Raw genomic sequence first — 14,403 nt, 5'->3', positions numbered from 1 at the left:
TCTCCCTGACATTTATGGTTGTTAAACAGATCCCAAGCTGACAGACTGCTCTTTCTGTCTCCATTTCATTGGTGAGAAGTTATTAAATATAGTCTAAAAGAGCCATAGAACTTCAAAAGCCGTAACCCAGCTGTGCACAGTTAAAGATGTATTACCTCATGTTATACAAAGCAAATGGCATTATGTCATGACTTAGATCAGTTTTCTCCCGTGTCAAGTCTGTAGGTTTCACGAATGAATCTTGATTGATAAAAATGGCAGGAAAAGCACAGCTTTACATAGTACTTTGACTTAAAAAAATTAACATCTCAGCAAGAAGTAATAACTACTTTAAAACTGATCTTGATATCCACATCTACAGGAACAAATGCTTTTCATTTATGTTATTAGGAGGTGAAATAACTTGTGCTGCTGTCAGTAATTACAGTAATTTGTGCAGAAAATTGCATAGGTACTATCTGTTAATGATAGGCAAACTACAATCAACTGTCAGCATAAATTTGGTTCCTATACCTGAAACAACTGATACCTTGTGCATGGAAAGTGAACCATATTTCGGGATCTGAACCCAAGTAAATAGATAATGTAAGAACAATAGTAGATTCTTTGGATCTTCTCACTGCAGTCATTTGAGGTTTCTCTAACTGCCTGCTTGTCTCTCAACACCCCAAAGGAGCCATGGCATGTAATTTTTGTTTCTTTGTTCTAAATTCACATGTGTGAATTGGTGTGGCAAAAAATATATATATATAAATTTATTAAATATCAGGGTCAAGTGAAGTTTAAGAACACAAGGAGCGGGTGAAAAGGAAAAACCCTTCAAGATATTGTTTGAATTGTCTGGTGAAGAGAGGAGACAAGGAAAAGGGACGTCTTTTGGGTTTACATCAGTGAGATCTCTGCCATGCTGATCCCATCTGGATCTGGATCCCATTTCCAGATACTTCTCCTTAAAGAGCAGACTGATTATCCATTACACGCTAAGGGAGAATGGCATTTTTACCTGAAGATGCAGTTAAAATAAATACAGATATAAAAGCATTTTTATTTATGGTAATGAGACTGATTGCTTTAAAACATATGTTAGGAAACAAGGACACTTCTCTGGAAAGGGTGACTTAAAGGTTTATTATTTGATTCTCTAACCAGGAAAGGTTCATAGTAGCAGTGTATCTGCCAGCGCAAAAATTGGAGAAGTACTGAGTAAGCCTTATTATTACACTGGTTTCTTCCACTATCACAGAATCACAGAATCCTATCACTATAGCGATATCAGATTCGCTTTACTTCTCAGGAGCACCACAAACCTGCAATTGCTAACATCTCTTTCTCTCTCTTAAGCTTAGGAGAGAAGTTTTATTACTCCTTTTCCTCCCAGTCAAAAAAAGCATATTTTTATTAATTATTATTCAGGTGCTAGAAAAACTTCATGGCTAATGCAAGGCAGGCAGTGGGAAAGTGTGGCCAAAGGCAGGGAGCAGAGCAGAGGTTTCTCTTTTGGCAGTAGTGAGGCTTTAGTTCAGCATATGGCAATCTTGAAAATACACCTTGAAACCCCTCACTTGGCTTTTTGCTTCTAATTAGAACAACTGGCTGCTTAGAGTCATGGAATCATAGAATGGATTGGGTTGGAAGAGACCTTTAAAGATCAGCTGGTCCACCCCCCCTGCCATGGGCAGGGACACCTTCCACTAGGGCAGGTTGCTCAAAGCCCTGTCCAACCTGGCCCTGAACACTTCCAGGGATGTCTTCTCCATCTGTAGTCATGCATAGTCCAGTTGAATTTTTCCCAAGTGAATGAAAGGGCAGGGATGAGGATGCTAATGCAGAAAAAGATAGAATGAGGAAAAAAGGTAGTTTTAAAAGTCCATTCATATCACATTCAGCCATACTGTCACTTACGCTGTTTAACATTCCCTGCAAGATGCAGATGACCCCATCACACAGACAGCAGCCAGATGATGTCCACCTTCATCAAGATTTGTGGCTTTTAGCGACTCTGTATCTGAGGGATGTTTGTCCCTGTGGGTGCACCAAAAATATGCAAACACTTCCTGTGTGAGCAGGAAGGCATCGTGCATGCACAGCTTCACTTGCAGGCATATGCAAACCGGAAATGGAAATGGAGAAAAGACATTCAAAAAATCAAGTTTTAAGCAGTTAATCCTGTTTGTAAGTGGCAGATCTTGGCTTTATCTGCTTTACATCACTAATCTTCACTTCTTTAAAACTATAATTTGACTGGTTTTAACATGAAATGTTTAGACTTGGTGTATCATGTGGCTTTTCCGAAAAGAGCTGAACTGCTTGCTACAGTTCTTGGAGTGTCAGTATATGTCAAAAGTGAGATAATTTTCTCTTCCTTCCACATACACCAGTACAAGTCTGACAGTGTGATTTAATTTGATTTTCAGTGAACTTAAATCCTCACTAATGCTTTAAAAATCAGGTTATTGTGAATCATTGGGAATACCGACTTCTCTTTTCAAGACATTTTAAAGTATTTTTGAGCATTTCTATTGTGCAATTAGGCAAGTGCTCATTGTGTTTTCTGGGAAATCTATTCTTCATTAATTTGAGTAAATATGAAAGTATAGAACAAACACAACTTCTAATGAGGCTCTAAGTGTATTTTCCTAGATCTCTGTTTCCTTTCTGTTTTGACTGTATCTGAAGGGAATGTATCTTTGGGAATAATTATATGTAGGCAAAAAAAAATCATAATGAGAAAAACATTTAACTGCAAAACTGAATAAAAAAGGAGGGATTGCTTTCATTTACATGTTAGATGGCTTTTTCTATGAATTTCCACAAATAGCAGTATAATATAACAAGATGTGTTTTCGAGGCATTTTTAAAGATAACAGAAAGATTAGCTTTACTGTTATGATAATGTAAAACCAATGCTTTATCTACTGTATTTACAGCATGATTGTTTTTAAACATGCACTCATTGCCTTGCAGGTATGATAATATTTGCGTTGCAATCTCACTTTCCCATCAACTCCTCTCTGGCTGGAAATGTCAACACATTTTTTTAAGCCAAGGAGTGTAACCCTATGTCCTGAAAACAGATTGCTTCCTTTCTTGTTGTAACCCAATAGATATGACTACATTTTTGGATCTTAATGCCCCAAGGAATGAAAAAGTAGTTGGAAAAGCGTTGTAGTTGTTTAATTTGCTTCTGAGCCCAGAGCAGAGAAACCCAGCAAGAAAACCCCTGAAATATCCAGAAGACATTTTCCCATATTCTGAACACTTCTACATTTCTGACTTTTGTGAGTCTCAAGTGGTGTTGACGAACCCCTTATGTCCAAAGAAAAGATACAACACAGTGCATTGCCCTATCTGCAGCAGGAGCGCAAGCTCGGAGAAAGCAATGCTATGCAGGGAGCTCTCTGGGACATGCCAACACGTAGCTGTTGAGGAGCCATGGATAGAGTTGTGGTAGCTGAATTTTCAGATTACACATGCTTCCTAATGGTATAGATGTCAGTTTGTAAAATCTGAGACTGCAAACCTGCTTAGGTGTTCTCAATCAAAGGTACAGAAACCAGCCTGCAGTCATGGCCTATTGGGTCACAGACAACTGCTGCTGCCACAATCTCTTCTCTGCTGAGTTGTAGGTGACTGCCATTCTTCCAAGCCTTTAGTCTTTCAGAATGCTGTTTGGGTTACTATGAATCATAGAACAATGGCCTGGGTTGAAAAGGACCTTTAAAGCTCATCCAGTTCCAACCCCCTGCCACGAGCAGGAACACCTTCCACTAGAACAGGTTGCTCCAAGCCCCGTCCAACCTGGCTTTTAACACTGCCAGGGATGGGGGAGCCACAGGTTCCTTGGGCATCACCACTTTATTGAAGGCATTATTGCTGTTTTCTCTCTCTTATCAAGCAAGAAGCAAGATACAGAGCTGCAGATTCCTTCATTGGGCTGTGCAGCTGGATTGTGTTACTATAATGTTTTAAATTTCAATTAAATTTGTTTTTTTTAATAAATTAAGAATAGTAAATATTGGAACTATTTGATTAAAATTTATTTCTAAAATTTGAATTTGAAGTTTTTAAAATTGATGCAGATAAAGGCAGATGAAAGATGAAAAATTTCACTGCTTACGTTCTACTGAAAACTCTGACCAAACTCTGGCTCAATACAGAAGAGCTCTAAGTCCTCTGTTCCTGAGGCTATGGAAGGGTCTGCTCTCTCCAAAGACATGCCAGTGCCGCTGTGTAATCAGGGCTTATTTGCAAGAACAGGATTTTCTTTTCCTGCTATATAATGGCAACTCCCAAAGAGTATCCAGTCATAGCATCTCTCATGAGCATGCTGGCCATACTCGTGGAAGGCTTGTGTGTGCTCTCCACTTTGATCCTAAGCTGAGGCTGTACTGAAATCTGGCATCTCTGTTGGTTCAGAAGCACAGGAAAGTGATGCACTGGCAGCCAGAATGCAGGGATGCATAAAAATAATAACTATAAAAATGGCTGTGGGCAAGAACACAGGAACTGTGGGTAAATAGCTGAAGGCTTGAGAATCTAATAACACACTGTGTTAAGGGGGCAGTAATTTTCTCCTTGTGCGAGGTGGTTCCAGAGGATGTTCTACTTACCTGGTGGCACTGTACATCATTTTAATTCTGACGTCAACTCAGAAATAACCAAAGCCACTAGATATTTCTGGAAAAAATAAGTGTCAACACAATAAGGAAGATGCTTGATGTTTTTAATCCAGGGCTGTTAGAAACACTGGATAATGATAGGCTCAGTTAGATTTCTAGGAGCCTTTTTTCCAGTTGAGGCTGTTATCAAATTGTGGCTTACAAAAGGAGTCATCTGAAGTGTATTGGGAGCAGGGTCTGAAACAGGAATTAACAACAGCAGTGAAAATAGACAGCTTTTAAGTATGTTAAGAATATTTGTTAAAGTTTTATGAATCGTACTGTACTTCAGACTGACTTTTCACCCACAAAACAAAATGTAGCCAAATTTTATTCATGTAAGTCCATCTGGTATAAGCTGTCACATGAGTCAGGAATAGGAATTATTATAGGAACTCACTCAAATAAGTTGATATTCAGCTCTAATCCTACAACATATAGGAGATAGATAAAATATCATTAAAGCATTTTATATTACCTATATTCCTTTCCTCCCTCCAAGTGGAATTTGATTAATTGGAAAGATGGATGAGACTGAATTGCTCCAGGTTTGATAATTTTATTGGTGGGTTCATCAGTATGAAACTGTTCTCCCTTTGAGAAGAAAACAGAGACTATGTAAATATAGCTTCTTTAAACTTAAGTAATTTCCACAATGAAACAACACAGACCTATATTGTTTGTAAATAAGTGCTGTAGAACTGTTTTGAAAGGAGCTGAGGTTGCCTTGGGTGTATGTACATCAGTATTAAACCCAGTTTTCTTTCCTTTTTCCTCTTGGAGTACTCTTCTCTTCTTCATAGAACTGTAAAATTATAGAACAGTTTGGATTGGAAGGAATCATTAAAGACCATCTAATTCAGTCCTTCACAACCAGGTTGCTCCAAGCCCCGTATGACCTGGGCTTGAACACTTCCAGGGATGGGGCAGCGACAGCTTCTCTGGGAACCCTGTGCCAGTGCCTTACCATCTTCATAGTAAAAATTTCTGCCTTATCTTCACTCTAAATCTGTCATCCACCTAATTCCTAATGTGAGAAGATCGGCTGTTCCATCCAAGCTGAGGTGTTGCTGTGAAGCAGATTGCACATTAGGAAAATAGGAAGTCAGAGGGAGGGGTTTCCTCAAAGCAATTCTTGTTTTGGTGGCAGTGTTTTCCTATCCACAAGGGCTAATAAGTTCTGCAATTATAAATGGTATTTTATTTTGAATTTTTTAATTCAGTGCAACAATTTAAAAACCGAGTTTAGAAAACAAATGTTGCTCCCAGTGTTCCCAAACGATTCTGATTTCAAAATAGAGTAAGAATCTAACCTGATGTAGCTAGTGACAAGAAGGATCCACACCAGGGATGCACAAACCTTTCTGAGGTCTTAAACCAGAATGCAAACACTCAGTCTAAATGAAGGTAAGACTCCAGCTCAGGTTGTGAACTTTTATAGCACTGATCTTCCCACCCATCTCTTCCCACATCCAGCCCCCAGCCATTCAGAAACCAAGAGGGTGATTCATCTCATCTCTTTCAGATGTCTCTTTGAGATGAGGTGAATCATGGTTTAAAAGCCTTTAATGAATTTTCATTGATTATAAAGGTAGCATAAGTGATTAGCATAGCTGTCAGATGTCATTTGGCCATATGAGTCCTATGCAAAAGTTTTATTGTAATATATTTTCCTAATGCCCTAACAATTAGCAAAAATCATTTAAGAAAATGTAAACGTGCCATTCTTTCATTCCCCACTATTCCCAAGAAGAAAACTTTTAAAGAAGGCAAGTATCATTAGGCAAAGAAATGAAATGAAATCATTTTTGTAGGAGGGACATGGAAAATCTCTCTCTTCTTCAGTTATCACTCCTACCCACTCTTCCTTTTCTTCCTGCATTATTGACTCCCGTCTTGTTCTGCTCCTTTAAACCTTTTTATACTCAATGCTGTTTTTTCTGGTTCCTGCTTGCAAACACAATGTAGGCTCATGCGCTGTAACACAGCTATGTCATATAGATGAGAGAAGTAGAAAAAGTTACTCCTTTCATTATTATTAACTACACTTTTGCAATAGGAGTAGCACGTGTTTGTTCTCTTCTTTTTTGTGGTTTCATACATCAGTTATGTTACAACCATGCAAACAAACAGCAAACACCAGTACCCCACTCAGCACTGCAGTAACTGGAAGGGATTATCTTTGTTAATGGTTGCTTATATTCAGCAGAAGGCTGAATTAGGAACCCCTTTGCACCAAATACAGAACAGCTATCTGGCCAGAAGTTACCTTGTCCTCTACAAGTGTACAGTGTCAATCATTGAATTGAAGAGTGGTTAAGCTTAGAAGGGACATAAAAGAGCTGAAGAAAGCTCTCTGGCTGCAGCCTAGCCCACTCATTTGCTCTCTTCATCATTCTGGAATCCTCTCAAATCTTCATTTCACTGGTAGGAATGTATGCAGATGTTTTTTGGTTCAAAAGGATGGTAACTATTTCACCAGTGAGCATTATTCAACCGTTGTTCCTTGTCCACAATTAATGTTGTAATAAAAATTTCTGTTTCTGATATTTTCTTAGACTATTTCTTTGCTTCTTTGTTTGTAGTCCCAGGATAATGAACAAATTCTTCCATGCTGAAGAAATACAATTCTTTTATCCTTGTAGTTGTCCTGGCAGCAGTACCTAAATAGTAACAGTGATCATCAGCTTTAGCTGGAAATTAAATAAAGCTTTATTTTAATTATTACATACATCTGATTTAGCTTCATGTGTATTGTTAATCCTCATCATATTTAATTAAGTAGTGTTTCAATTTGAGATATAAATTTAGAGGTTTCCTTTTGGTAATTTACTCTTTTTGACACTATCCATTAACTATCCATTATGTTATCAGACCTCACATATTTTTAATACCTAATGATAAATGAAAATGAAAACAATGTGAGGAAAAAAAAAGCAAAAATATTAAATCCACTCAAAAAACCTTATCTCTGTACTCATACAGATGCTAAATAAGCCTGTGTGTATTAAATACACCCACCCTTAAGTTTTATTGCCTAAGAAGTCAATCTGGTGAGTTTGTGATAAAATGCCAAATTCCAGGCAACTCTTTTACTATCTCATTTAACTATTCCGGCTGCAGATATTACTATCATATTTGCTTTAAAAATGACTGAACAGCATAGAATTCATAGATAAAACTGTTTATTATTCTCTAAATAGATATAACTATTTTCTTCTGTGCATTTAAAAGAGAAATGCCTGGTTGAAGCAATAATCCAAGCTGGTTATTGTCAGTGACAGCTTATTTGTTCAGCTGGAAGTTCACTTCAGCGATATGATCTACGAAAAATTATCTGCATGAAGTAGATTTTTATGGAAATAAAAGCACAGTAATTTCTGTCTTTTCTCTGATTGAGACATAAAATCCTTGTTACAAATGAAGGCAATGATTTGTCTGCCCATGCAGTGTGCCGGAGGAGAGGTTAAATATGAAAAAGGTAAAACTGTCCTTTATTTCTACTCCCTTCCTTTTCCTGAATCATATCAACATGTATTACTGACGCTGTTCCGAAGTTTAGCTCTTTGGGTGTTTTTCTAGGAATTTCACACATCACTGAACAGAAGTTATATGTTTCAAAAGACTGTTCTTTCTTATTGTATGTATCCATAGCCAAAGCTATTGTGTCCTAGAAAAATAAGCGAAGCGGATTTAAATCCAAGTCTTTCACTTTCGGACACGCTTCACTGTGGTCCTACAGAAACTTGCAAAATGTGCAGGACACCTCTCCAAGTATTTTTCAAATTGTGTGGACAATCAGAACAACTTGAATTTTGTTCTGATAGACAGTGAGGTATTTTACACCAATGTTTAGAAGACAAACTCCAAGCATCAGAGTTTTATGAGCTGTAACGGTAAGTTGTGCCATAACTTCTTGGTGTAGGCTTCACTGGCCCCTGGTGAGGACTAGCCATGGGTACAGAATCATCAGTGTTTCTCTTCTCTTTGTCTCTACTTTCCTATAACTACGCATGACAAAGGATTTCATTGATTTATTTATGTCTCTGACAGTCTAGAGAAAATGAAAAAGTATTGACCCCGCAAATATCTCTTATGTTGTTTGTATTTCTGTAAAAAACCCTGCAATTGTACACTAGATTAAATATACGTTACTCTTGCACTCCTCTCTGAAGTTATATATTGTCATAATGTTTTGTTTTCCTTATCTTCTCTAGGTCTAGGATTCAGTATTGCAGGAGGGGTTGGAAACCAACACATCCCTGGGGACAACAGCATTTATGTTACCAAGATTATTGATGGAGGAGCTGCGCAAAAGGATGGGAGATTGCAGGTTGGAGATAGACTTCTTATGGTAAGTATGACAAATATAAATCGCTTTTTTTTTGCTGAAATTTGTTTAATATAAGGACTTTAATTCACCATATGTCTTACTGGAGGTAATCATTCCAGCTTCTGTAATAATGATGAGTTATGTTGTCATCATCTTCCTTTTTTTCCCCATTCTTTATATGCATTTCTGAGACTACAGTTAAAAAAGCATTACTCTGGAAACCCGACATTTTATGAAGAAAAGCTATGTCTCATGTTTCTTTGATAAACCTTTAACTGAGAAGAGGATAAATGTATTAGGCACATCAGTGACATGTCAAAATGCACCAAATCTTTAAAAGACTTCAGACAACCTGTTCATTATAACAGTACTGATTCTACTGCTCATTTTAAGAAAATGGGAAGATGTGAAAACATGCCACTCTCAGTGGACTTTTACCTACATTTCAGTACATGTAGGAATGCTTTATATGTGTGTTCCATGTAGATGTTCAAAGAAAATCCTTTTCCGTCTTCCTTTCCTGAGGAAGTGTGCTTATTCTAATTAATCTGACTTCAGAAATTTTTCCTGATTCTTTGCAGTGCGAGTATGTTGTTCTTTGGAGATGATTCTTTCCCACTCAGAAAGTTTATTTTATCCTTTGTTGAGGGGGAAATCCTGACCCTGGTGAATCAGCAGAAGTTAATCTATGTCAAGTTGTATTCGTGTTGATGCTTTGGCAGAGATTTCAGCAGGTAGAGAATGAGTGCCATGAAAAAATGTGCTGCAGTAGCTCTGTTTTGTGGAGTGATATCTAAGCAGCAAAAAATTGCCATGACCTTTTTTTGCTGCCTGCAAAATTGTTCCTAATTGAGGTTTTCTTTACGTGGCTGTGGACGCTGTGTTCCAGACACATGTGAAGATAAGCATTCATTTTATACAGGGCATTAAACAGCCCAGGAAAGGCACTTGTTTGCTGGGCTGGTGACTTTTAGACTTTTTTTAATTAACCCAAGTGGATAGATGAAACAGACTAAGGATCAAATGGTGTTATCAAATTCAAAGCAAAATGAAACTAGAGCTTAGAATTTCTTTGGCATTTCTTCTTTGCTGTTTCTCAGTACAGTAAAATCCAAGTCACTGTTGTATAATGAAGGCTTGGCTCATTTTGCTACAGAAATATATATTTGTATTTGCTAAATTTACACCTTATTTTGTTATTTTGCACCTTATAGCAAATCTGCTTGTGTTCAGCTGTTGTTTTCTTTTCAATTCCTTGCAGTTTTTGTGTCATCCGTAAATAAATGCATTCACACACCCTGCATTCACCATCTCCTGCATAATTTGATCAGGATGAATTTAAATAGAAATATAATTATTTTATATACCACTGTGTATAAATTCATTCTTTCCAGATTTTTATAGGATTTATCTGTTAAACATCTCAGTCTTGAACCTGTGATTCAGTGAAGTCAGATATGCGCTTTTCTTCATTGTGATAAGTTTATACTCCTGAATTTGACTTCTAAAACTGAGCAGCCATCATTCTCAGTGTGTGTGCTTCTTTATACTGCATGCTTTCAGTCTGGACTCATTCTTTGCTTACTGTCTTCTCCTTTTATTGCTGCATGCAAAATGAGCAAAGGAAATCAATCATAATATTACTCTCCACTAATTATGTACTTCCAGACTAAGGCTCACTGTTGGATAAGAAAATCTAAAAACATTAGGCTTTAAAAGAAAATTTAAGCTAATATTCATCTAAATTGTGAATGCTCCATCCCTGGCAGTGTTCAAGGCCAAGTTGGACAGAGCCTTGGGTGACTTGGTTTAGTATGAGGTATCCCTGCCCATGGCAGGGGAGTTGAAACTAGATGATCTTAAGGTCCTCTCCAACCCAAACCACTCTATGATTCTATGCTAAGTTTCTGCAAAATGCTTTTAGATCCCAAAGAACATGCAAATTAAATGCATTACAATTTAAGATGCAATAAAAGAGATGCTGCAAAATCAAAACTAATATTGAAATGCAAAACAAGTATGTGCCATCTAGGCATTTTGTAGCTTGATGACCCTAAGGTTATTAAGTGCAGATTGTTAATAGTGTGTTAAGCATTCAGAAGATGTAGAATGTAAATACTGAGCATTGTGATTATGTGAAATCTATATATGGGCATGTTATGCAGTTATGTTTCTATGGAACGGAGCCTGAACTTGGGGCTTATTATCCGGAACGCTTGCACAGGAAAATGCTTCATTGTAGTATAATCCTGAGATGCCCATTAGAAAAATTACTGGAGGAAGCATAAAACTGCTTAAGCTGAAGACTGAACTCAGTGTTTTTTCTAGGTATATGTGAAAGGAACAGACCAGAGCTCTGCTCTGAAGACTTACAGAGAAAAAACCTTCCTTACTGTGTTTTGGTGGTAATGCCTACTAATGTCAAATATTGCCGGTGGTAACACTTGGGTGCTGAGACACCCAGACTGCACTAGGTGTCTCAGCTAGGTTGCTTCTCTGTGTGGAAGGGACTAAAGGGAAATCACACACATAGCATCATTGGCTAACATGATAATCCAGGGTCACCTATAGGTTGCTCAGGAATTTATCCAATTGAATCTCAATAATCTCTAAGGATGGAGCTTGCACAGCCTCTCCATGAAGCCTGTTCTACTGCTCAGCATTCCTCATGAGGAAAATACTTTTCCTTATAAACTGTTTGCTCCTCTCCTGTTTCAACACATGCCTCTGTCTCCCATCCTGTTACCACATGCTGTCTGAAAAGCTGAGCTCTGTCTTGATGACCTTCCTAGGAGCACTGGGAGTCTGCTGTTAGCTGTCCCTAGAGGTGATTCTGCTCCAGTCTGAAAAAGCCCAGGTCCCTCAGCATTTCCTCACCAGACCAGTGTTCCAATCCCAACTATCTTGGTAGCAGTCCCCTCAACTTGCTCCATTTTGTTATCTTTCCTATAGTGCAGGGACCAAACCTGAACGTGTATCTAGCTACAGTCTAATGAATGGCAACTGCTGGAGAGTAACCATTCCTGGATCCCCTGGCTCTGTTTGTGCTCATACAGCCCAGGATGCTGTTGAGCTCTTTGCTGCCAGGACGCCCAACTGTCTGATGCACAGCTTGCTGTTCATTGGAGCCCCAAGCACTTTTCCATGGAAATGTGACCAGCAGGTAGAAGGAGGTGATCCTGCCCCTTTACTCTGCTCTTGTGAGACCTCACCTGGAGTATTGTGTGCAGTTCTGGTGTCCTCAACATAAAAAGGACATGGAACTGTTGGAACAAGTCCAGAGGAGGCCACGAGGGTGATCAGGGAACTGGAGCACCTCTGTATGAAGACAGGCTGAGAAAGTTGGGGCTGTTGAGCCTGGAGAAGAGAAGGCTGCGTGGAGACCTCATAGCAGCCTTCCAGTATCTGAAGGGGGCCTATAGGGATGCTGGGGATGGACTCTTCATTAGGGACTGTAGTGACAGGACAAGGGGAGATGGGTTTAAACTGAGTCAGGGGAAGTTCAGGTTAGATCTAAGGAAGAAGTTCTTTACTGTAAGGGTGCTGAGGCACTGGAATGGGTTGCCCAGAGAAGCTGTGAATGCTCCATCCCTGGCAGTTTTCAAGGCCAGTTTGGACAGAGCCTTGAGTGACATGGTTTAGTGTGAGGTGTCCCTGCCCATTGCAGGGGGTTGGAACTGGATGATCTTAAGGTCCCTTCCAACACAAGCCATTCTAATACTATATGATTCTACACCCAGGCTGTCAGTGCCCAGCCTGTGCTATTGAAGAGGGTTAGTCTGTGTCAGCGGCAGGACTTAACTGTTTTTCTCCCTGTTGAACATCCTCAAGTTCTTGTAAGCCCCTTTCTCCTGCCTATGCAGGATGGCAGTCCTGCCCTCAAGTATGTGGAGTTATACCCTCACACTGAAGTGTCATCTGCAAATATGATGAGAGTGCACTCTTCAACTCTTCCAGGTCACTGGCAGTGACAATCAAGAAGAACTGAAAAATTGTTTAAGTTACTATGTCTCAGATAATAATTACTTTAATTTATTTGATACCATCACCTCACTTTGGAAGAGTTTTCTATATAATGGATAAATGAGAAATCAGTATAAAAATGATTGGTTTTACTAGAACAAAACACCCCCAAAAGCTTAAAGCAAGTTATTTATCAGGAAAACTCTAATAACATTAGGCTTTAAAAGAAAATTTAAGCAAATATTCATCTCTTATAAGTATTAGTTTTTCAAAAATGTCTTCTGTGCCAAATACCCTCGCATGTTTGGGCCATATCCTGTTTCATCTCGGCCAGTGTAGTCACAAAGACGGGGCTTTTATGGAGCTATTTATTATTATAGGAAAAATGATGCTACTCATACATCAAGACATTTAATTTGATTCTGTTTTTTTTTGCTGAGAACAGAAAGAAACACAAGTCACTTTCTTTTTCAAAAATTTAGGCTTGCTTTTTACCCAGTTCTATGCTGAAAATACATTATTGTTTGGTGGTTTCATAGGTCTGCAAAGGGTTGTAATTACACGGTTGTGAATACATTCCTTGCAGGATCCCCTACTGGTATCTGTTTCTTTCAGATTGTAGGTGGATGCAGGATCATGTTTGTTTTAATATAATCAGAACATATACCTTAAGATGCATCTAGATTAGCATTCAGTCCTGATCAGAAGCAGTTCTCAGAAGTGATTTTGGCTGCCTGCTGGGGTGGTCTTTTAGAAAACAATTTGGATTTTTTTTAATGAAACTGAAACAGATAATGTGGTCCAGGAGCATATTTCACAGCAGCTGCAAACAGTCATTCCAGTCAGGAGACTAGATGTAATGCACATTAACCCCCTTAAAAGCTGCACAACATGAGTATTATATCATCCAGACCCTCTGTTGCTGTGGACCACACCTGGTGCACACGTTCTTCACTCAGGTAGGTGCAGCCACAGATCCAGGGTTGTACTGCTGTGCCAGTTGATGGAGTACAGGCATTACCCTGCTAGGCTTAAAGGAAGAAAACAGGGTGAGCAGGTAGTACCTGATCTGCAGGTTGTATTGGCTGACTACCATAAGTGAAACACACTAGAAAAATTATACATTGAGGTGGAGAGTGAACTAGTGCTGAACCAACTCAGGGGTTTGGTGGCTGCATCCGTCCTGGTGGGTGTGAGAGCAGTGCTGGGTTCTTAGCCAGATTTACGCTGTCGCTGGCTCTGGACTTGCAATGCTTTACCTAGCCTTCAAACCTAGATTTGCTAAGTTTTTGGATGGTAGCCTAACAATAAGCTTCCCAATTTATTCCTTCTGATGGTAATTCCATCTAGTTCCTCCGCTGTTGCACTGTTCTCCTGGAGTCAGCTGGGATAGAGTTAATTTTCTTCCTATTATCTGGTGCAGTGCTGTGTTTTGGCTTTAGTATGAGA

At 38.8% G+C, this 14,403-nt stretch overlaps 1 protein-coding gene across 37 annotated transcripts in view; it reads left to right on the top strand.

Moving 5' to 3' along the window:
- The window catches only part of DLG2 (discs large MAGUK scaffold protein 2), a 998,920-nt gene that overhangs the window by 708,128 nt on the left and 276,389 nt on the right, over positions 1 to 14,403 (top strand). For all 37 annotated transcript variants that reach the window (XM_061457957.1, XM_061457959.1, XM_061457946.1 and 34 more), the window contains one exon: positions 8,876 to 9,012. In XM_061457957.1, the coding sequence (XP_061313941.1) occupies positions 8,876 to 9,012 (137 nt within the window). The remainder of the gene's footprint in view (positions 1 to 8,875; positions 9,013 to 14,403) is intronic.

This window comes from Pezoporus flaviventris, unplaced genomic scaffold (genome assembly GCF_033815535.1).
Source record: "Pezoporus flaviventris isolate CSIRO_AGI_PZ_B2104156 unplaced genomic scaffold, CSIRO_AGI_Pfla_v1 ptg000025l, whole genome shotgun sequence".
Classification (NCBI taxonomy): domain Eukaryota; kingdom Metazoa; phylum Chordata; class Aves; order Psittaciformes; family Psittacidae; genus Pezoporus; species Pezoporus flaviventris.
The sequence above is the reverse complement of the archived record's forward strand: the minus strand, read 5'-3'. Positions and strand labels throughout refer to the sequence as shown.